The sequence below is a fragment of the Tinamus guttatus genome, unplaced genomic scaffold, assembly GCF_059628265.1.
Source record: "Tinamus guttatus ecotype Peru unplaced genomic scaffold, ASM5962826v1 Tinamus_guttatus_pri_ptg000209l, whole genome shotgun sequence".
Lineage (NCBI taxonomy): Eukaryota > Metazoa > Chordata > Aves > Tinamiformes > Tinamidae > Tinamus > Tinamus guttatus.
This window is the reverse complement of record NW_028288743.1, coordinates 1780339-1803887: the sequence shown is the minus strand read 5'-3', so window position 1 is coordinate 1803887 and position 23549 is coordinate 1780339. Positions and strand designations below refer to the sequence as shown.

General features: G+C 39.4%; 1 protein-coding gene across 3 annotated transcripts in view; it reads right to left on the bottom strand.

Moving 5' to 3' along the window:
• The window catches only part of CUBN (cubilin), a 134123-nt gene that overhangs the window by 92741 nt on the left and 17833 nt on the right, over positions 1-23549 (bottom strand). For all 3 annotated transcript variants that reach the window (XM_088524335.1, XM_088524332.1, XM_088524334.1), the window contains 14 exons: positions 22216-22450; positions 21593-21774; positions 20660-20822; positions 20240-20430; positions 18048-18204; positions 17260-17438; positions 16568-16730; positions 16116-16332; positions 14948-15078; positions 7584-7770; positions 5080-5240; positions 4453-4634; positions 3487-3643; positions 902-1089 (listed from right to left, as the gene is read on the bottom strand). In XM_088524335.1, coding sequence (XP_088380461.1) covers positions 902-1089; positions 3487-3643; positions 4453-4634; positions 5080-5240; positions 7584-7770; positions 14948-15078; positions 16116-16332; positions 16568-16730; positions 17260-17438; positions 18048-18204; positions 20240-20430; positions 20660-20822; positions 21593-21774; positions 22216-22450 — 2493 coding nt within the window. The remainder of the gene's footprint in view (positions 1-901; positions 1090-3486; positions 3644-4452; positions 4635-5079; positions 5241-7583; positions 7771-14947; positions 15079-16115; positions 16333-16567; positions 16731-17259; positions 17439-18047; positions 18205-20239; positions 20431-20659; positions 20823-21592; positions 21775-22215; positions 22451-23549) is intronic.

Below are 23549 nucleotides of genomic sequence, written 5' to 3'. Positions count from 1 at the left end.
TTGTAAGTAGCTATGATATTGCTCTAAATTTCAATTCCTCTTGTGCAAAATCTCAGTAGAGCACAAGGAATGTGTGCTGACATCCTGTACAAGGGTGAGTCTTGAAGGATGGATCAATTCAACAAAGCAGCAAAATGACAGGCAGAACCTTAGAATAACCCTCAGCACAGGAGTGGTTATAACCACTGCACTTCCCCCACTGAAAACTGAAAAACTCAGAGAAAGTCCTAGAGTTAAATTCTTGAGGAAAGAAAAATAAAAGGTATTTGGCTTCAGGTTAACTAGATTATTTTGTTTGGCTAAAATGTCTCACTTTGTTTGTGGGTAAATTCAGTGTTCCTTAAATCACTTCAAAGAAGCAGATTAATTATGAAAAGGAAAATATTAACAGGAGACACAGCAATGCTTCATTAAAAAGAGTAGAAATAAAACATTTCAAAGTTTCTAAACATTGCCTGCTACTTCTCAGATAAAAATCAAGAACCAAACAATTGGCCTCATTGCCTTGGTGACTTTGAAACTGAACTCCTCCCACTTGCTTACTGATCTCAGGATTTATTCCACTTCCATCTAATTAACATGCAGTGGAAGTCATCTAACTTCCACCAGGAAGTCTCTGTTCTAGGATGGTGTTTAGGCTCTCCATAGCATAGCTAGGCATCTGTAAAGTGATTCATCCTCCCTCTTGTAGGCACCTGCCCTCAGGTGGGATGAATTGCTCACTGAAAGTGCTCCCTTCCCAGCTGACTGAGAAGGAAAGAGGGACATATCATTTGCACTAAGCACTTGACTTTTAATGGCTCGGTTTAGATAAGATTAATTCCTCCTTTTGCTTTTTCTTTTATTCTTTTTTTTTTTGCTCAGATTTTTTTTTTCTTGTGTCCAGAATCCAGGCACATACCTTCAGATAGTCAAGGTTACAGTCAGATCCACTTTCTAAATCAAAGGCTGTGAAGCTGTAGCTGAGTGTGTTCCCCATTGTAGTTTGGATGGTCCAGTTGCAATGTTCATTTAACGCATAATTGTTTGGATAATTTAAACTTTCCAAGATGCCATGGCTACGATTAACAGTCAGTACTTCATGGCAAACTGAAAGAAGTGAGAGATGATAATAAATTATAGTTGTGCAGTGCATCTTATCTCAAGACCTAAAAAAATTACTAATTAAAGCTACTGACACCATAACAAGATAAGATAGGTTACAGAAATCAGACAGAAAGAAAATTACAACATATCAAAGGATACATTGCATTCATTTTAAGCAAAATCCAGACTTTTTGAAACTTAGTCTTTCATTTCTAATACATCCTTCTTTCCTGACCCTTTACAGACTCATCAGCCATTTTTTTAAATTGTTTTTGCCATTTTTGCCTGTTTTCTTTAGTTTTAAATGCATGTTTATTTTAAACACATGGTTCTTATGGATTTTTTAATTAATAATAGAAATGCAGTGTGTGGCTTACCTTTCTCCATCATTTTTAAACAATTTAGAGTGGGGGGTGGCTCAACGAAATAATAATAACAAAAAATCCCCAGCTAAAACAGCACCACTTTTACTGGATGTTCTGGCTCCAGGAATTGGAAGTGAGCAGGATATTCTTTAAGCAGGAGCCATGGTTTTTCTTTGTGAGTCATACAGTCAAGTCCTAACAGAGGAACTGGACACTGACCTGGGATAATGAGAGCTTAAACTGCAAATAAAATCAAAAAGAAACTACACTGGAGAAAGGGTGAAGCAACAATCATGGCACAAGGTCAGAGATTCTAATTTTCCTGACCCTAACTTTCACTAAAGGCAGAAAATGCCAATATGTCTGGGTGTACCAGGGAGCAGAGCAGACTAACATACAGAGAAGTGGGCAGGAGGCAGGGAGCAGCCAAGGCTGCTGTCTTGTGCAGCAAATCTGCAGGGTTTGAGCAGAAATAGCCAAGATTCACTTGCAAAACTCTTCTGTTATCACTAGGGGTAATATGCCTGCCTCCTGCACAAGTCTGGGATTCTTTCAAATGATTTATGGAGCAGCAAAGTCTGTGTTTTTAGGAGTTCAGAATGCCCAAAATCTGCGGGTCAGGGTCAGGTGAAGTGGGGCTTGTATGCAGAGCTACACTGAAGCATGCAAGTGTTTGAAAGGACAGGATGAAGAGCATGAAATAGATTCTGAAGAATGAAAGATAGGGAAAAGCTGCTACCCCCTGCTATCAGGCTTTTATTAGAAACACACCAGGCACAACGATGCCTTTAAAAGACAACCTAATAGCATGTTTTCCCTTGCAATGCTTTCCAAATCATCATCACCTCTCCATAGACACATAGATGCATCTGACATCTAAACATCCTTATTTTACACCACAACCTTGTACACATTTTTAGCCTTTGGGCAGACAACTGAAAGTTATCTCTGGGGCATGTGCATCCTCAGGAATTAAATATGAATGTAAAGTGCAGATCACATTATCTGATAGCTCAGGCTGTACATCCGAGTGGTTTGTAAGTGCTCTCCTGCCCTAATTAATGCATGGAAAAAGTTATTTGAATACATTGTGTTGACTTTGCAGTATGAAAAGTATGTGGTAGATGAATCTGTGATTTCTTTAAGTAATTAGGAAGCCAAAGCTTAATGCCTCTTCCGCCTTCTAAGTACTGCGTGTGCCACGTGTGCATGAGTATTTTTTTCATTATCTATTTACTGTTGTTCAAAACCTAAGAAGGGGAACTTACAGTCTACAGACCTACAGCAATCTCTAACATTTGGGCTTGTCATCTTCAGAGTGCCCAAATATGCTTGTAATTCAACTGGTACATTGTGAAATTCCACACCATACTAGTAGATTTTAGAGTGAACGTAAACACTGGGATGATATTAAAATTTATGTCTGAGGACAAAAAAAAAAAATTCTTTATATACTGTCCTGCCAAATTTCATAATTCCAATGTTTCTCGGCAGAACTATTTTACAAAAAATCATGAGCAAGAAAAATGTGACCTTTACCACAAGATATTAAAAATGAAACTATTATTTGGAGTGTTCCAAGTAGGCTAAAAGCTCTCATGCATCTGCAACGAGCCATGGTTGGCTCGTTGAGGGTGAAGCCCTGATCCATTGCCACGTGGCCTCTCAGCAGCTAGAAGAGCAGAACCTTCTCTATCTGCCTATCTCTCTCTGTCTAGAAAAAATGTCAGGCGTCTGGTCAGCAGAAGAGCAGGAACAGCCCAATCTGCTCTGTTACAGGCTTTCAACACTTGTTACTCTGGATAAACCTGGAGAAGAAAGTGCTGTTGATGCAAGTAACAGCAGCAGAGCCACTTCACCAGCTTTCCCCTCCATCACAGGTATCTCCTTTGGGTACTGATCATTTTTAGGACTCTGTGAGCTGTGACTGCAGCAGATTAAAGTATCTGGCTCAATAATATCAATATGTTGTATACGTGTCTTCCAAGGATGAATACTGCATTGTAGAAACATGTGCTCATATTTTCCTACTTACCCTGTTTGTATTTGGCAAGAAACCCTCCACCTTGCAAACTGCTGTCTGTCCTTAGTTTCACATACATGCTGTTTCCACTGGAGCGGACAGGTTGTGGTATCTGATTGCCACAGAATTTACCTAGCAGCTTGGCACTGCTGCTGTTACCATCAAACACCTTCAGAATAAAAAATTAAAAAAAAAAAAAAAAGGAGTGAAGGAGTGGAGAATTTCCTAGCAAGACAAATGTGCCATTCCTACGCAAAATATAATCCTGGTGATTCTGCTTGTTACAGAATTTGAGAAACTAGAACTATTTCAACTTTGACAGCACAATCCCGAATACCTACTAAATCTCATAAAGCTGGTAGCACTACAAATCCAAGCAATTTCTCCCTGCCAAAATGTTTGTTTAGGTATTTTTTTCCCATTAAGTGCACAAGAGGTTAAACAGTATTTCTGTTAGAGGAACCTCACAGGCATCTCAGAAACAAGCAAATCAGAGGAACAGCAGGAAGCTAGTAATCAAATACTGGTGGATTTTGAAGGTCTTACTCACCCAAAGGAGGAAAACTGTACTCAACTTCACCTCTGATACAAATATTGAGATATTTATGCAAAAACTGGGACATGGATTTGGGGATTAACAATAGGGTTGTTGTCCCTATTGTGCCCTTTTTCTTGTAGTTTACGAAAACAGCACACTCTATAGCCTTGATCTAACACAAAGCGAGAAGACAGATTCCTGCTTCGGTGGCCTGTGAGTCTAGCTGTAAATGCTTTTCTTACCTGTGTGCACACATACAGACCCTGCAGCCTGACTCTTCACTGCTCTCTGACACGGAGGTAGCAATTCAGGATGGAGCTTTCCTGTTCTGCATCTGCTCACACATGAACATTGGGAAACCAGGACCGTGTGTCCTTCTCTCTATCTTTACATTTATTACACTCTACGTAGCTGCCCGCTCCACAGCAAAGTGTACGTACTGCGAGGTAATCAAAGTTGCACTTTGTGTGATTCTCTAGATGGAACTGCTCAAACTGGATTTCGAATGGGGTCCCTTGGTTCCCCCTCAGCAACCAGTAGCACTCTGAGTTGTGATAATATGGCATAGGGTAGTTGGGAGACATAAAGATGCCAGATGGCGTTGTCAAGGTCCCACCACAACCTGAAAAGGGCAAAGAAACCATACTAACATTTAACACATAGACATGATGGAAAAAATAATATAAGGAATAGACAGAAGTACTTCATCCTTAGCTAGAAATATTTAATCTAACTTGAAGAGTGTTTTCGTAATGTAGCTATTCTTCAAAACAGAAACATTACCGAACCTCTCCATTGTATCTTTGGTTACCACTGATTTCCTAAACACAAGAGAAAGTTCATGTTACAGTGTATCTAGGAAATGGTATCTCTTCCCAATGGAGAAAAGAAGGTCCATGGATCGAGAAATATGTATCCTTGATCTAACAAACTTGAATATATAATGCTATGTAATTAGCAGAGAGATTTTAGGAGATGGATGTCAGAAAAGATGTGGTGAAAAGGGAAATTAATAGAAACAAAAGATCAAAAATTAGGTGGTTTTAAATTTGATGTGCTCATTTTACCTGCTGATGTACCATCCCAGTGTGCTGAAAATCCCTGTCGTGTGCCAAACACATCACTTACAAACTTTATCCACAGTTTGTTACCATGAGAGATTATAAGAGGAGGCAGATCTGTACCACAGTAGGTTCCAAGAGATGGGGAAGTTTCATAACCTCCATCTCTAGAACAAAAGAGAGGAAAATCTCTGAGTCAAAGATGGAGAGCAAGAGATATGGTAAGAAAGCATAAATTTGGGGATTCTTCCAGGACTGGGGGGTCTAATCTTGGCTTTTCATCTTCCATATAAATACAGCTTCTAAATCCTGGAGTCCTGCCACTTGCAGTAAGAAGTCCTACTGCTAGTAACTGCCAGCTGGGTATGACCAGTCGGCCTGTCCCAGGCCTCTCCATGCACTGAGAGACTCAAGAAGCATCTCGAGGCACAAGATGCTGCAGAGGCAGGAACTCACTGCCTCCTTTCCGTCTTCTGCAGGGTAGCAACCATAGCTGGAGCCAGGGGAATGTTACTGATCTGAAGAAATAAGTTTGCCCCTTTTTACTGTTTAGCCAGGCCCCAAACAGATGAGATGACTTTTTCCTTCTTAAAAAAAAAGAATTTTTAAAAAAAGTTTAAATTTGTCGCCACACCAATAGCAACCCACATCTCAAAACTGATATGAATCATATCTTGAATTATTTTCTTGGCCTTTGCAAATGTCTCTATGACCAGTTATTTCCTGCCTTTTGATTAAAGAGTAGTCATATTTCCTAATTATGCAGGCAGGACACACATTCAATGTTCTGCTGTGCTACCTACACACATCTCACGTAAAAGGGCCAAGAAAAGATTGGTGCCAACCAGTTTATCAACTGCTCTATCATCTGAGGACAAGCACTTTCATATTATAAATATCCTACAGTTTATTAGGATAATAATAATTACATTTCTATTTATACTTAGGTGTCCCCTTAATATGTTTGTTAGGTAGACAATAATTCTTTCAGCTGTATATTCACTGGCTGTACTTGCTTTTGAGAGAAACTTTGCTTAGGCCATGCCACTCTTGCAGGCATTTTCCTTGCCATCCTTTCAGCTTAAACTGCTGGCTGAGATCTGCTGTATCAGCTTACTAGTGGTTGGGGAACTGTGCCCAAACCCTCCTCGCTTGCACCCTGGCCTCTCTCTGCAGCTGTGCTCAGATGTACGGTTTTCTTAGCTGACCGAATGCAACTTATTGCAGGACACCTCAGGACAAGAAACCAAAGTGGCACCTCATCTGAGGCTTATTTGCCTACCCTGTTTAAGGATATTGGGTTTGACAGAACAACCTGTGGAAATCCAGTCATGCCAGCAGAACTGGGCTGAGTTACACTTAGTAAGGATCTGGCCCCATGTCCGTAAACCTAATCAAAGTCACTGAGCTCTTCACAGGGACACCAGCACTACAGCTGTGCAATAGCTGAGTGTTTTCAGTTTCTGACCGAAAAGAAAACAGTTATAACTCAGGTCAACCCTTAATTAATGTTTTAACTGTTACAATAAAGTTAGGTTCAATATAATGCCTTTTTTAATGAAAAAGATAAAACATTTGAAAAATATTGAAGATTTGTATAACTTTCTCCAGCTTGTATGCACAGATGAAAACAACCAGCTTATTCAGCAGGAATTCAGTATCACAGTCCAGCTAATACTGCAACATCAGGAAAAGACATTTGTTTTGTTTTTAAGTGTGTGTGGGGGGGCTTAAATAGGAAAAAAAACATCCAGAGTATCTGGTACGGTGTCTGTATCAGATAACATTGCACTGTGTTTTATATCACACTCATAGAGGTCACAGAAATTCATGGTAGATGCAGAGACACAAACCACACAGTAGTTCTGGAGATATGGTTCACCTAGGGCGCTCGTTCAAGAGAGGGAAAAAAGGGGGGAATGGCACTCTAAAGTGCAAACCCCCTACAGCCACACACCTCGGAAAGAAAGCATACCTGGCACGGCTGTATTGTAAGCAGGCAGCTAATCTTCCTGCATGTATTGCTTTCTACCCCTTGCATTTGTCTCTGTCCTGTAAAATGTACCTCAGTTCAGCATGGCAAATTCCTAAATTTAATGATGATGCCCGCATAGTCAAAGGACACAGATTACGCATTTGTTCCTAGGGCTGCATCACAGGAGAGCTGCTGTTTAAAGGCTGTGGACAGAAAGTGCACAGAATGTGTCACCAAGCGAGCAATCAATCTCTTTGTGTCTGTGCTGAGGAACACAGTCAGAGCCAGGACATGGGAAGGCGTTTTGTCTAAGCAAAATGCACTCACTCTGGGGACTGCAATTTGTGGCAGGAAGGGGACAAAGGGACAGAATACAAGGAGGAAAAGGTGACATTTAATCTTCCCTAATAAGCCCTTTGCCCACCCTGTCAGCACAGGGGTACACTTAAAACTACAGCCTCTGCACAGGCTTAAGTGGATTTGGCCGGCTTCCGTGATTATCAGGAATAAGGACAAGAGCAACAATTAGGCTTGCCTGATTTCTACATAATCTTCTGTACAGCGTTGATTCCCCTCCAAGACGAAGTCGGTGAAGTTCAGCACAATTTGTCTGTTCATTCCCACTGTGATGCTGTACACACACTCTGTCCGGACAGGGTAGTTGCTGGGATAGTTTGGAGATGTCAGCACACCGGTTTCGCTACTGTACTGGTGTGAGCATACTGTAAAAAGAAAAGAAACACGTACATGGTGAGGTGACAATTCAGTATACTTGTAAACAAATCCACACTCCAGAGAGGTTTGCTGGTTGTGGAGGAGCTTAATGTGCACACTAAGTTGGCAGGAAACCTGTTTTTCCAACTGACAGAGGAGCAAACATCCTGCACTCCTGTGGTTTGTAACTCAACTTGGACACATCCTACAGGAGAGTGTCATCACTGTGTACCATAAACAGAATCCTGATTTTGTACAGAGTTCCTTCATTTTGAGTTCATTTGCCTAGCTTTTACTAGAACACTATGTAATAAGAGCACAGTGTAAGAGTATTTGCAGCTACCTGAGTTGGCTGTGACCTAAAACTCAGGTAAGCACAAAAGGGAAACTGAAAAGGATGCCCTGATCAACGTGGGAAGCAGGATTCCTACTTTCTTCAAAGCATTGGTGCTGGAAACTGAATGTAGTCTCTAGCTTTTAGATACTGTGTAGTTCCTAGGCACTCCCCACAGTCAAACCCAGAAGATGAGGATTTTGTTTCTAAATCTCTTTTCCTGTTTTCTAGGCTATAATGACAGTCAGGTGGAAAACAATATAATCCCTGGACTTTGAGGACAAAGCAGTTTTACTTGAAGCCTTATAGTAAAATCAGTTACATTTGCTCTCCTGTGACCACCAAAGAACCATCTTGACATTATGAGCCGGAAAGAAGAGAGTAAGACAGAAACTAAGAAAAAAAATAAAAAGAAGCTCTTTTGAAAGTCTAGGCATGTGGACTCAGAATAAAAATATCTGCTATGAAATGCTACTTGAACACATGACTTATTTTGGAGAGAACTATCTTAATGTGTTAGCCGATCCCAGGCCAAATAATCCTGCATAATCTGGCTGCAAAAAGGGCAAGGTGAAATGTGAGCCATGTGAGATGTTTCCAGTAGAAAAAGAGATTCTTGAAGCTGCTGTACAAAGTAATGGTGACACATCACCTGGAAAAATGTGCATAATCCTGGTTACTGATATGCTGGAAATCAAATTAACACAAGTACTGAGAGAGGTTACAGAAATGATGGGGAATTAGGAGAGTATCATGCAAAAGAGATTAGAAGAGGCTGGTTTATTTAGTTTAGCAAATGAAGGACAGAATGGAATACAGCTATCCTTACACAGGAAGCAGGAAGGAAGGAAGAGGAGATGGAGATAAACACCAAGAAGCATGAAACTGGAGCCCTCTGTCATTACAATACAAACTCCAAAGCTTACAAGCTCGCTATGAATACAGCTAAACTGAAATTAGAAGAAAGTTTCAGGAAGTGAAATTTTCTAGTGCAGTCTTCTCACCTGCATAACAGAAGCAAGAAGGGAAAAAGAAACACCTGCTTTTCAGATGTTGTTTGATTAATTTGATTAAAATGAGGATTACATCATAAAGGTCTTTGCCAAGGGAAAAAAAAAGAGGGATAAAGTTGAATTTGGTGACTCTGGAGGTTCATTCTGGTCTTCAGTTCCCTATATTAGATCCTACAGATTGACAGAATAAGAAATGAGTATAGATATCTTAAAGACTTTCTAACAAATAGGCAGGGTTACACTACTTTAAAAGTATGATTGCAAGAGGGAGCAGAATACTGTGCTTAACTTCAGATTTACTTAAACTGGCTCATGCAGATCTCTGAAATTTAATCTCTAACATCCCACAGCCGCAGTGTAATGACATTCACAATATCTTAATATGCATAAGAATTAGGGGGAAAGGATTAAATTACAGTTTAGACTCCATATTTAAGGCTGGTCATTTCCATGACTGTTCTTTACCTATTCTCAGTTTAACTACTAAAGCTTATTACTGTCAAAGATAAAGCGTTAGAAAGGGTATTTTCTACGCTCATCACACAGAAAGCCATTAAGAATTAGAATGAAAATGTGTATATATGTTTATTAGTTTACTAGAGTTGAATTTAATTAACTTCTGAGTTTCAAAGGGTGAGTGCCTAGCTCATGAACATTTAATTAAGGGAGGGTAGGAATACTGCTTTCTTACTCACACAGAGGCTGAGATTATTAATATTAGCCTTCAGCCTGCAGAATATTAAAATTGATGTACTAGATAAGGGCCTTTAGAGTACAATTAGCAACAAGAAAGCCAATTTATTTTTATCAGCTCTTTTAAGAACAATTTCCACGGGACTATCCAGGTTGTCCCCCTCTCCTAAAGTTTGCTTTCTTGGCAGTAATCCATATAAAAACTCAAATCCAAAGTGTGCTACTTTAAATATGATGCTCCACACTTTGCATAACAACTTTCTTTATGAGCTAAGAGGAGAAATATATCAGAGGGAAAAAAAGACTGTCAGCACTGTCAGACTTCTGGCTACGGTGATATAAATGCAGTTGTAGACTGAGCACACGCTGCCATAACGATGAGGAAAAGCATAAACACATGCAAAGCACCTACATTTTGTCTCAGCTAACTCAGTTCTGGTAGCTGGATTCATTTGCATTGTTCTACATTTAGCAAGAGAGCTGGCACTCAGGTCACGAACGCGGCACATGAGGGTTCTCTGTATGGGGATGTACTGGTACAGTGATAGTTCCTGCAGAGAAAAGTATTAGCAAAACTGGCAAGAAAAGGAACTCTGGACTCTTTGCCAAAGCTCATGCTGCAGTCTAACTCCATAATGTGATTGTTATATGCCTGGAAAAAAATATTAATCCAATTTATGTTGAAGACACTTCATGAAAAGAAGAAAGCGTCAATTGTCCAGAACAATCAATCACACATCTTTCTTTGCCAGTATGTGAGTTTTCTGAAGGTATTCAATCTGCTTTCTGATTTTGGTATTGAATGTATTTGCTCTTCTGAAAAAAAGAGGCCATAAACGGCAGTAGCCTACTGTAATATAGCCAACAGTGGAGAAAAATGTCAGTTTTTGTACTACGCACTCAAGCTGCCACTCATAGCACAGAAAATTCAATCTATGATTTATCCCCATAAAGAGATATTCATCAGTTGCCACAATTCTAATTACTCGAAAATAAGAGAAAACTACAGTGTCATATGTAAAACGGCAGTTTTCTTTCGACCTTACTCTGCCAAAGGAAAACTCAGATCCACAACAATTAGTCCTTTATGTAACAGCAGGCATGTTTAGAGAAAAGGGAAGAAACTATCACATGCAGTATGACCCTCTCCACAGGCAATGGAAAAGCCCATCTGCACTTCAGGGCCTCCTGTTACGACTGCTGGCAGATACTGTCAGGCTTAATTTTGACCAAGAAGGCGGACAAAGGTCCTTTGTAGAGTGTTTCAGACCCAAACGCCTTAAAAATCCTCTCTACAGTTACTAACTCACTCAGTTATCGAGGAGGAAGACATGCACAACTATATATTGCCTTTGGTTAAACCCAGGGACCATCTTCTAAGTCCAGGGGTTCGCAAATGCTTTTTTCCCCCTTCATCGTTCTCAAATTCTGATTTTTCCGGTCAGCCATGGTCATTGATTTTAATACATCACAAAGCTAAGCTATCTAAAACCAAGTTACCCTTCTTGATTAATCACGTTATTCACAATTCAGGGTGATAAGCATGAAAAAAAAATAAATTTTGCCAAAGCCAGAGAAATACCAGCAAAAAAAAAAATCCAAAACAAAACCATCAGGAATTCAATCTGCCAAAAGCCTGAGAAAGGTTGACTGTCATTAGCAAAAAGGACGAAAGTAGGCTTCTTAATATTTTTTTTATTTATTTTCAAATCCCAATTATTTGTTAAGAAGTCAAGGATAATAAAATACATATACAGACTCCAGTCCTACTCCTGTTGAAGAAATGAGGCCTGGATCTTTCAAGATGCTGAGCAGCACTTCTGGACCAGATTGAGCCCTTTCAAAGTTTTATCAATGATTTCACATGGGTTCTTGTGCTTCAGTCAGCCAAGATGGGCAAAAGGAAACCCTCCCGTCTATCATAATACCTATGTATCTGTTGTGGTCTTAGGCTAGCCTTGGACTCTAGGAATTAAATTCAAAGAGTAGGTTGGTTTCCAGGTGACTTTCTGCTCAAAAGACAGAAAGATGCCCAAGAAATATGGTTGGCTGCATCCTCAGTATACATATTTAAGTGGGTAATATACATTTTAAAGAACTGAACATCTTGCGGACATATTTGACTGGATGATTTCCACTCATTTTGCAATAGTCATTTGAGCTATTCACAGCCATTAGCCAGTAGCCTGCCAAACTTTTTTTTTTTTTTTGTGCCTTGCAGGCCATTGTCAGGGCTGTATCCCCTGCCTTTCAACTTACTTTCTCTTTGTCAAGGGAATATAGCCTTGCTATTATTTTCAGGCCATTTTTCAACTAATAAGTGCGTCACAGATAGATAAACTTTACTAACACAAAGACTGTATGCCAAAATGTATGGATAAGCAAAGTAGCCTCGTTTTACATAAGGCATTTTTTTCACTCCTGCTTACTCTTTTCTGTGTGTGTGTGATCATGCCTTCCATCTTCTCAATAGCTGATTCTCTGTAAAATAACTTCAGGCAAAGGCCTATTGAAACATCTAATATGAACCAGAACAGCTTTGACCAGTTCTGATATTGGTTACACTGTAGCTGGCTAAGAAAACATAGCTCAAAATAAGAACGATTCTTATTGCCCAAGAAACATTATTAGAACCATACTTTTCTTAGAAGAAAATGAAAATAGGCAGCAGATGTAAAGAAAAAAAATCCATAGCTTGGTAAATCTCTCAGAAATGATTATGGTCAGCAATTTGCTACCTTCGTGTAACTGGATATATATAAAATGAGTATCAGGCTCAGAAATCTCACAGTACGAAGACTAAATTTGATATAATTTCAGAGGAGTGGCAAGTAGCTTCTTACAGCAAAGCCCATGTACACTTGTTTTCCTCCTCTCAGGCCACTTCAAAACACTTATTCTTGATCAAAACTGAATGCTAGCAAGCCAGTATCTATGACAGTTTTGTAGTACTACTGTGTTTATGCTGGGACTAAAAGAAACAAATCTCTGTAAACGAATCTCAGTTTCAACTTCTCTATGAGGTTATTATTTTCAGTTTCAGTAATAAATGTTACTTCGTCACACTTATGCAAACGGTAGTGGTTGATGCAGAAAACAAACAAACATGTTTATTCTAGACATCGCAGTTCTGAGTCTGAGTGGAAATAAATACAGTTAATTCTTACGTAATAGTTTTGCATATAGCCCCAATTTAGCTGAAGAATAGTAAAGATATAAGTACTTATGGGGAAAGAGACATTGTGGCCCTCAAACTGAATCTGCCGCTTACTGTTTGGATGAAAAAATTACATAGCTCTTATTTTATATAAAAACTTTATTTAGTTTCTAGCTAATAAAAATATTGAAGACAGCCTTGCATTTTTAAAGCATCCTTTGAAATCATTCCAGGGATGATGTTTATGTAGTTAAAACCTTGCATGATGCCTATGGCAGTGCCTGCCCAAGGGATGAGAAAGGTCAGTCTGTGTTGTGGTAGAGAAGGAGAGGGGATGCAGAGTAATGAGGCTGAACAGAAAATAGTGTGAGCTCGCTAACGCACCAGCCAAACTGATGGGGTTGCACAGGGACAGAAAACAGGTTAATGCTGAGCAGAGAACCTGCTGGTCTTGCTAAAGTGTGAGAATAGCTGCTGCAGAAATTGTTAGGAAGGAATGACCTTTACCCAAGAAATATTAATTTAAGGTAAGCTAAAGGACAAAATATCACACTAACAAGCAGCAAAATCACTTTTAAAGAAGTTATGGCTAGCATTTGCAAAAACAGACCAACAAAATATCTTAGCCTCCTTTACAAGGCTAATAACTTCACAATTTCTCATTAGCAAGAATTCAGAGTTTTCAAAATATGGTCTTTATTGGAAAGATTTTTAAAAGAGGAATCTATTTTTGGCCTATTATTTTCTAACAAAGAGAATGTTCCTCCTTGGAATATGTTTCATTAAATCTTAATTGGTGTACTGACTTTGTGGTTTCATGCCAGATAACATCAGTATGAATGAAGGCAGCTGAGAAAAAGGATTATTTACATTTATAATTATCTGGTGGTAGGTAAAAACACAGTGGCAAAATCTGTACTGGTCTCTCCTACGCACATGCCTGAGATGGAATACCAGCCAAATTGTCCAGGCTAACACAGGAAGTTATTTTTCACAAGATATAGAAATTAGAAATTTTGCTGCTTTTAGATAAGCTGGAGAAACTCAGAAAGTATGAAAAATAAAATAGCTAAAGATATTACAGGCAAAAAATGAGCATGCCTCCCTTTGCCCATGGGAGGCCTCTTTACCGCAGGTTCAGGTTTAGCAGTGAAGAGATCAGTAGCAGACCCAAGTCCATTGGGTCTATGGTACTGGCACATACAGACTTTCACCAAAAAGCTGCTGGCTCAAATGCAGCTCAGTCAGTGCTAACAAAAGTCTCAATGCTGGGGAGATGTGCAAACACTGGAAAAGGTTTGATGGGTTCAGCAGAGTTTGAAAACACAGATGGGCCTGTTCTGCAGAACTTTCAGATTAATTAGAATTCTGAGTAATTGCTCTGGTTGAAAGATCTGAGAGAATGAGTGGTCATTTTTCCTTTAACAATTGTTCTCCTGCTGACATATGTCTTCACTTCATAAAAGGAGATACTTAAGGAACAAATTTAAGCCATAACAGGAAGCTTGAACTCTGCTGGTGTCAGGAAAGTTGCATGCAGTCTTAATGAGAAAGAAAAAAAAAAAAAAAAGAAAAAGGTTTCTGCTCTCAGGTTATTTGCCCGCTTTTTTTTTTTTTTTTTTTTAATTTCACTATACGAGAACTTTCTTTGTCCATCATCAGTATTGCAACTAATATCATAATTTGTTCACTTCCTAGATCATGCATGCTCAGATCAGGCATGGCAAATTCAGGAAATACTTTTCCTCAGTACTTCATGCAGTTCTAAAGAAAGAAGTAGTGTTGCTTACAGAAATTGTTTTCTGCTTTGCTCATATTTCCCAGACAGGAAAAGGCTTGTGAATCAAGTAGCTATAATGAAGGGGTGGAAGAGGCACAAGGGCAGTCTTCTGCTAACACAGAAAATAACGTTTCTTTTTCTTATAGTGCTTATTCACAGTGACAGCTGAAAACACTTAGTTTGCATAATGAACATACTGACATGTTACCTTTTGATGCATCCAGGGAGATATAATTAGCTGAGAAGCCCTCAGAGGCAGTGCTATGATCACTCACAAAGTACAGCGTCATCGTGTTGCCACCACTAGTGAGTGATGGTGGAACTGATCTGCCACAGTACCTGCAACAAAAAAAAAAGCCACAAATTTATGCAAAGCTTCATGAAGCATCTGTTTTAATGGAAGAAGATACAGTTTTTCTGAGACGTTTCAACAGTTGCACACACACAAATGCCTTCTTTGGGTAATACAGATCCCAGGCATATAGCCTGTAACATGGGATTAAATACTACACCGCATATACAAGGATATACATGTATCTTGCATGGCAAAACCAAAGGACCAGGTGTGCACCGAGTAGTTATTTTTTTATTAAAAATTTGGTTTTTTATTTTCTAATGTAAAGAGTCCATGCCGCATCTATAACATATTCCACTTAAGCAGGAGTTAGAGTGACTGGCAAAAGATTAAGATTGCAAAATACTCTCCATTGTAGCATGACATCCATTTGCTCCTTGTTAGACAAATATTAGCCAAATACTTGACAGTCTGTGGCTGCGGCTGCAGCTACACTCTGAGCCTAAGTAGTTTAGATGTTCCTGAGTTCCAGGATGGGAGAAACTCCAGTATATACCCTTCCTGGTGAGTGGGGGGAAGAAAGAAAAGATTGTTCAGCCTTTTCTGCCTTAGTATAAAATAACATAACAGGAGATAATGAAAACAAGTCTTCCAAGACAAAGACTTTGGTTTATTTTTTTTGCTGAAACTCCAATTTACAATCTTTCAAATAATCTTTCTTTCACTTCCACAAGTGTTTCAAAGCATGCCTTTTTCTAGGCACAGACATAGTAATGCTTTTAAAGCTATTCCAATAAATTAACATGCAAAAGGCACTGGACAGTGGCAGCTATTGAAACCTGTACTTAAAAAAGCTGCATTAGTTTCTCCCAATGTAATATTCCTAAATGTGGTGCTCACTCCATGTCTAAAGAAAGAAGTTGCCTTTACTAGACTGTGCAGGAGCATTGCTCTTGTTCTTTCAGTAATACAAAGAAATTAATTTATATTCAAAAGCTGAGGAAGGAAAATGGATGGAGAGATCTACAGAGCAGTGCACACTTTACAACAAATCAGCTATTTAGCTAGTGGACATATTTACCTTCCCAATTTTTGCACAGTGCTGTTGTCATAGACTTCAAGATAATCCTTTCTGCAACTATAATCAAACTCCAAGTTAAATGAAGTGAACGTCAGGCGGATAAGGTAGCCAGGCTGAATGTTGATAGTCCAAGTACAGGTAATACCATGTGGGTAGATAGTTGGATGACCTGGACTTGTAATAGTTCCTTCTGCTCCAGTGAGAGCCTCCCCACATACTGCAGAGATTTAAAAGTTCAATTAAGTTATATTAAAAATTTATTCAGGAAAAAGGCACTTATAAAATCAGTTACTTTTATTTCTGAAATTCTGTAGCCATTTTTCCCTTGATACGCACAACACAGTAACTTTTGCGGAATTTATCTCCTATTACCCCTTTGTAAAACTTGATGGGACAGTGATTTCCATGTATAAAAACATTTGCTAAGTCACATGCCTTTACGAAATCCTTACCTCTATCTAATGGCCAGTACTCAGCTCTGAAGCCAAGGTTGGTAAGAGAGGAAGCTCTGAATTTGACGTAGAGATAGTTCCGTGAAGACTGCACTTGAGATGGTACTGCTGTACCGCAGTATTTCTCCAGAAGAGGAGAGTCGGTGTTGTTGCCATCTCTGACCTGAAGAACAATGTATTCAAAATATCCCACACAGATTTCTACTGTATTGAAGTAGCAAGAATAAAGGAATTCATAAGAACAACATAAAAGAGGTCCTTAGCCCTGCCCTGTGTTCAGCGTCATTTGTACTACGGGCACATCCAGTGCAGCCTCATGACTGCCAGAGAAGGGCTCTCCCAGAGAAGGAGCATTCAGAAGAAGAGAAGTTGAGATCTTAGATCCTCAACAATAAGTATCATGCAGACCTCCAAAACCAGGCCTATCTACTCAAAGATATCTGATAGTCACCACCGATGTCTCTGATTATGAAAATGATGATATTATCCTTGGAAAACCACCCTCCTAAGAAAAGGTGAGGCCTCCTCTGATGAAGCTGGAAGCTGGAAGCTAAGTAAGCACTATAAAATGAGTGCTCATCTGTTAAACTGTGCATGCACTTGCAGTTCTGATTTGGTGGAGATGAGCATGAGAAGGAGCATATAGATATGTATCTCTAAGTAAATCATAGTATAAGTGTACTACTCTTTACCTCAACATAGTCTGAGTCACAAGTGGTTGTATTTCGAATGTCAAAGTCGGTGAAGTTAAGAATCACCACTTGGCCATCTGGCTGGGAGATGGTCCACTCACAGGTCTTCAAGTAAGAGGACGTCCTGGGGTAGTAAGGTGAGTGGATGGTACCTGCTCCAGACAGGGAGCCTCCACAGGCTGCAAATAGGCACCAAGAGGCAATAGTTGTGATGAACCGTTTCCAGAAATGAATGTTTGATGTCCATCAAATATCACTATGAAGTTAGCAGAAAAACACTCCTACAAACCTATATTCTCACAGCATCTACTATTGGTCATCCAGGTAGTATTAAGAATGGATATAAAAGAACAAATTGCAGTTACAGTTGCATAAATATTTATATCTGAGCATGAAAGACCAAGGTAATTCCATCCATGAATATTTATGGATCTCACTCATTTGTTTCAGAGAACTGGGTATCATTGTTGATGAATAAGAGTTGAAGGAAAGGAATAATGAATGTAAACAGCTTTAGGCAGAGTTATGGTTATAGTGTTACATTATCTGAGATTTGTTAGTGATACTTAAGTGCAAGTAATTTATCATTAATAAAAGCAATAGTGAATGTAGAAGTGCCTACAGCAGACCTATGGTAGACATCGCCTTAGCATTTCTGAAAAAGGCAATAAATAAACTAAATTTGTTTTAAATCGACTTCATGCATATCATAGAGTAGGAATGACTGAAAGTGTCCAAGTTAGTTACAGACCTGGCAAATCATTGGGCAAGCCACCAGTTACTCTTACCAACTTGATAAACAGCCCTGAAGCTAGCCCTTTGCGCAGAAGAATCAGACTTGAACTTGATCCAGAGACTGTTGCTGGTAGAAGTGATTGGAGACATAAATATACTATGACAGAACTTATTAATAAGAGGAGACATCTCACTGTCACCATCTCGAACCTAAAAAAGAAAATATTGTTCAGCACTCTTCGCTGAAATGAAAAACAAAGAAACATATCAGATCATAAAAGCGGTAATATATGGATAAATTATAATCTTACAAGAACTGCTAAATAACAAAAAAGGCAAAGAGTCATTACAGTAACTGGCACAGGTACTTCATTTATGAGATCTCGAAGGAAGGATGGGAGATATCAGCACAGAAGACCCCGTTCCCAACATACAGAGATATTAGGGGCACCAAAACATTATCTCTCTGAGCTGCAGCTGTAGTACAATATGGGGCATGTGCTTCCAAAATGTCTTCTTTGCTTCTAAAGGGCCAGGTAAGGCACTCACTGGTCAAAAGCTGCAAGGGCTGAGGTGCTGTCAGATGAGGAGCTCTGAACACCTGCCAAGGTGCCCAGATGTTCCCAAAAGTTCTCCTGAAAGGAAAACAACTTTTTTTTCTTTTTTTTTTTCTGCTGTAAAACTGGCTGTGGCTGGGATTTCCCAAAACAGTCATCCCAGTGAGGTTGGTGCAAGGCTGGGAAGAGCCAGGATTTCCTCATTGCTACATAATTCCTGGGCCCCCTCAGCTGCCCTGGCCAGCAGCAGGGCCAGGGCTGCCCCAGGAGCGTTGCAGATTTCCCTACACAACCAGGGCTGTGAATGTTCTGCATCTTTTCAAAAGTGACAAAGCCATTGCCTTGGAAATTGAGGAGAAAGAGAAGGCTGGGAGAAAAAAATGCAGGGGAACAGAGCTTCTTGTGACTGGTCAGCAAACAACAAGGTAAATGCCTTGCAGAGTTAATACCAACTGACTGTATTCAACAGAAATGGTTTTGTTTCTCTGGCTGCCGTGAATTTAGCTGCCTTTCTGCCAGCAATTAGGCAAGAGGAGGCCCAGGCCAAACAAACAAAAGCTGTCTGTTTTCATTAAACACACTTCCCCTCGCGTTGCAGAAATTAATTATACTTCATTCCAACCAAAGTCTCGGAATTAGAGGACGAGGGAGGGGAACGATGTTAACACAATAACAAATCTTTTAAAAACAGATTAACTAAACCGAGCTCACAGGAACCTATTCCTAGTTTGGTCAAAAAAAGATTAAAAACATAACAAAACAAAACCCACATTACCATTGTAACTGGGTAGCCCTATAATGCTGTTATTTCCTTTGCTACAAACAGGCCTTAAGCTTAAACTCTACACTGAGTCTGCAAGGCCTCGGAACTGAGATTCGCTCTGTCTGAACTCTTCCTGACTTGCCTGCAGTTTCCTTTACTTGCTTTAGCAATTCCTCTAGCTGACCAGATGTCCAAGGCTGTTTTACTTGCGCTTCCCCACGCACAGTGCAACCACGGTGTCAGAGCCCCAGCAGCAGCGAGCAGCTGCTCCGCGCAGAGCGAGGCCCCGAGCGGCGCCGGCAGAGGCAGTCAGGCCTGTTGGCAGCAGCGGCTGCAGGAGCGGGGACCGGGGGCACGTGGCAGAGCGGCGCGGGGCAGAGGGCCACCAGCTCTGCACTGGGACCGTACCCCTCCTCCCTGGCTTGGGATCCTCGCCCCTACAGCCCCCTGTGTAGCTGTAATAATAAGATCTCTAACAGCAATGATTCTTGAATTATACTCTTTTCAATTATAGTAACATATATATACATACATACATATATATACACAGACACACACACACATATATATGTAAATAATGCTTCCTTTTTGCCCATAAACAAGATTCTGAGCATACCACCATGACTCCAGAAAATGCTACATAGCAATGGTGGTATCAATTATATTTTGCTTGCATCAAATATGCATTCACCGAAGGTTTAAACTCCACATGAATTGTATTCAGCCGATTGAGGATGAGTATAATGCTAGACTGATTTTCTTGTTCTCTCATCTTTGATTCATTCTGAATATAGGGCCCTGCTCTTTCAGATCCTGTGCCTTTTGAACCTGAATTGATGTTCTTAATCTCTTGATTAATGTCTATTCTTGCAGCAGGACAGAAATTATGCTTAAGCCTTCACATCAGTTGTTTATGAAAATTCACCTCAATATAATTTGATGAACAACCAGTGTGACTCTCCAGCTCCATATGGGTGAAGTTGAGGTATACTTTTTCATCCTCTGGTTGTGTGATAATGTAGATACATTGTCGGTTGTTAATGTAAGGGTTAGGCCAGAAAGGGGACATGATAACTCCTTCACTATCTGTGTAATTTCCTCCACAATTTGTATCTGCTATATTAAGAAAAAAAGAAAATTAGTTGAGTTATTCAGAAGTACCATAATTCTTTCAGTTTAGGCTGCCTCTGTACAACGGCTGCAAATCAAAGAGGCTTCCTGTATTATTAAATTGTAGTAAATTATATTAAATTTAATTGTATTAAATTTATCACATCTATTGATGTCCTGTTGGCTACATCATAGGAATGTGACAGTCCAAGGTTTAATGCTGAATTTAACTTACCAGGTGATGTTGTATACACAATGTAGAAGCCTTTATCAGTAACTAAGTCATCAGAATGGAAGTGAATCCAGGCATACGGACCAGTGGTTTGGAGTGGGGGTGGAGAGACAGTGCTGCAGTATTTACTGAGGACTGGGTCTTGTGGAAGGAGACCATCTCGAATCTAAACAGAATGATAAATCGCCATTTAGGATTTTTAAAGCTATTTTAAGGCGCCCCAGGAGATATTGTGCATGGTGGGTGGAACAAAAGCTGTTAGAAAGTTTCCCCCAAACACACAGGCAGCAAGAAATAGATCCACTGGCAGAACCGTGTTGGCGCTCCTAGGAGAGATCATTAAGGTTTTTGCAAGAGGGAAGAAAATATCAAGATACCTGCTATTATATTGTTTTACTGAAATCATCCTCTGCAGGTCCTGGTTTTGAAGAACATCTCATTCTAAACCATTTTCTCATTTCTATAATTGGGGATTTGTGAATTCCATAATGATCAATTTGTACTTGAGAAAAAGGCCAAAGCTCACACATGAAGCCACTGATGGTGGTACGATAAGAACCTATTAATCTTAGGTCCATTTCTCTAATAGTTTCTCTAATAGTCATCCTTTTGCTGATGAATTTTCTCTGAGTAGGCATTTGACTAAGTGTTTGAGGACTGGACTTTGTAAAAAAGGGAAAGTTGCCCAATAGGTATTTGGCCTGAATCCTGTTCTCTTTAGTGACAAGACTTCTATTAACTTCAGTGGAACAATTTTTCATCCTCTTCTACTATCCTGTGTCGGAGTGTGCCTCCACGACTGGGGTAAATGAACGTGTCAACACAGGATTTAATTTTCAAGCTTCCTTTTCCATACATAGAAAAAAGGTTTTGAAAAATCTTGTTCTGCAATAACACTGCTTTAAAATTTTGCCATAATTCACTAGGACACTTTACCTCTACATAGTCATAGCTGCAGTTTTCATGGTGTTCTAGGCTTAGTGTACCAAAAGCAAAGGTGATGAGGAGGCCAGGACTGGTTGAGATGGTCCAGAAACAGTCTCTGTTAACAGGATAGTTACCCGGGTATCCTGGAGAACTTATTGAGCCGTAAGTACCTGTCAGTTCACCACCACATTCTAGAAGAAAAGAAATACCACACAATGCAGTTTTTAATGCTGCATATCAATCAAAGGATGAACTGTCCTATAGTGTTTAAATTAAACTTGCAAACTGTAAAAGGCAAAAAAAAACAGGGTAACTTCCTGCTCAAAATACCAAATACATCTGAGAGAAAGAGGATTAATTAAAAGAACAACATGTCCAGGAATGCATGCCCATTTGGTGATTCCTCACAAGAAGCAGAAAAGCAGCCTTAAAAACTAATGTAAGATATTAGTAGAAAGTTCAGGTAGAGGCCTGAAGTTGGACTTTTAATGTCTAAAAATAACATGAGTTACCATTTCAACATAACTCATTAGTAAAATACTGTCTTATTGCTACTGATTTTTCCTAATGAAGAAAATAAATCATTCATTTTGTTCCACATGATAAATTGCCTGAGATTACATCAACCTTACCAGGATCCCGAGATTCCCACTGAACGGTGAAACCTCCAGCTGTAATGGTGTGGTCTGAATAGAACCAAAAATACAGGGAATGATGGGAACTGGAGAGCTCTGCCGGAGGCGACGAGCCACAGTATTTCCCCAGCATGTGTGCTGATGCTGATGGCCCATCATGGATTTGAAGGAAGTCGGAGCTGCAGTCATTACTTGCCTCCAGTTGGAAGAATGGGAAAGTTATGTGCAGAATCTAACAGAAAGTAGCAAAATATGAAATCATTCTTTGTCCATTAACTGCTTATGCAGTAATTCTGCATGACATGGGTATACTTGTTCATATAGTCGTGAGAATCCCCAAAGTTTGGAGCCATTTCCTAAACAGATTCAGGATAGAAGAAGATTTTACAGAATCTCAAGGGTCACGACACAAGAAAGTAGAAAGAATTTGGACAAAGGATTTGTCTGGAAAGAACATTCTTTCTACACACTAATAATTATTATCATTTGCCTGTGTGTGCTACATAAAATACTGTGAAAGGCTTAAATAGAGAATAAATAAGTTTCCCATGGTGTTTTTTCATGTCAGATAATTAAAACTGCTCAGCTTTTCTAGGACTGAAATATTATTATGGGATTTAAAAATGATTTTTTTTTGTGCATATCAACTCTGTGTCTTACAAGCCAGCTCCAAACAAAAAGTGGCATACACAGCTTTGTGCAAGTTTGGATTCCCCAATGATGTGTCTAAAAATAGGTCTGCTGAAGACACTAATGGCTCTCAGACTTAAAGCAGAGAATCCATCACATGCATATAATGCTCTGTAAATCACTTTTTGTAAATCACTTCTTGTAAATCATGTTTATGCAGTATATATTACAGCATATAATGGTGTATAAACCACTAGAGGTTTATAGAACTACTTAATTCATTTCCTTACGATGTCAAAAATATCAAACATTTGGATCCCAAGCAAGAAGTCCCATGCTAAAGGGTGAATAATGTGTTTTCTGGTTGTTAAGATATAACCCAAGTAGAAAAGTTAAGCAAATTAGCATCAGAATATACATTTGAGTGTAGCATTTAGAAATTAATCATTAAAAAAATCAAATACTTTTCATTACACACACCCATTGACTATATGAAGCCAGTATTCCACATTTCAGAGGCTCAGAAATCAGACACAGAAAATTCTGAGCCAAGGGCAGAGCATTTCTTATGAAGCCATTCACTGTCTAAAGTTGTGCAAGACACAGCTTCTATAGGTGGTTGTGGGTGATGTCAGCTCTCATAAATTTATTAGAAATCTTCAGTCGCTTGGTGTTTTTTTTAAGGTCTTATTTTTGGAGGC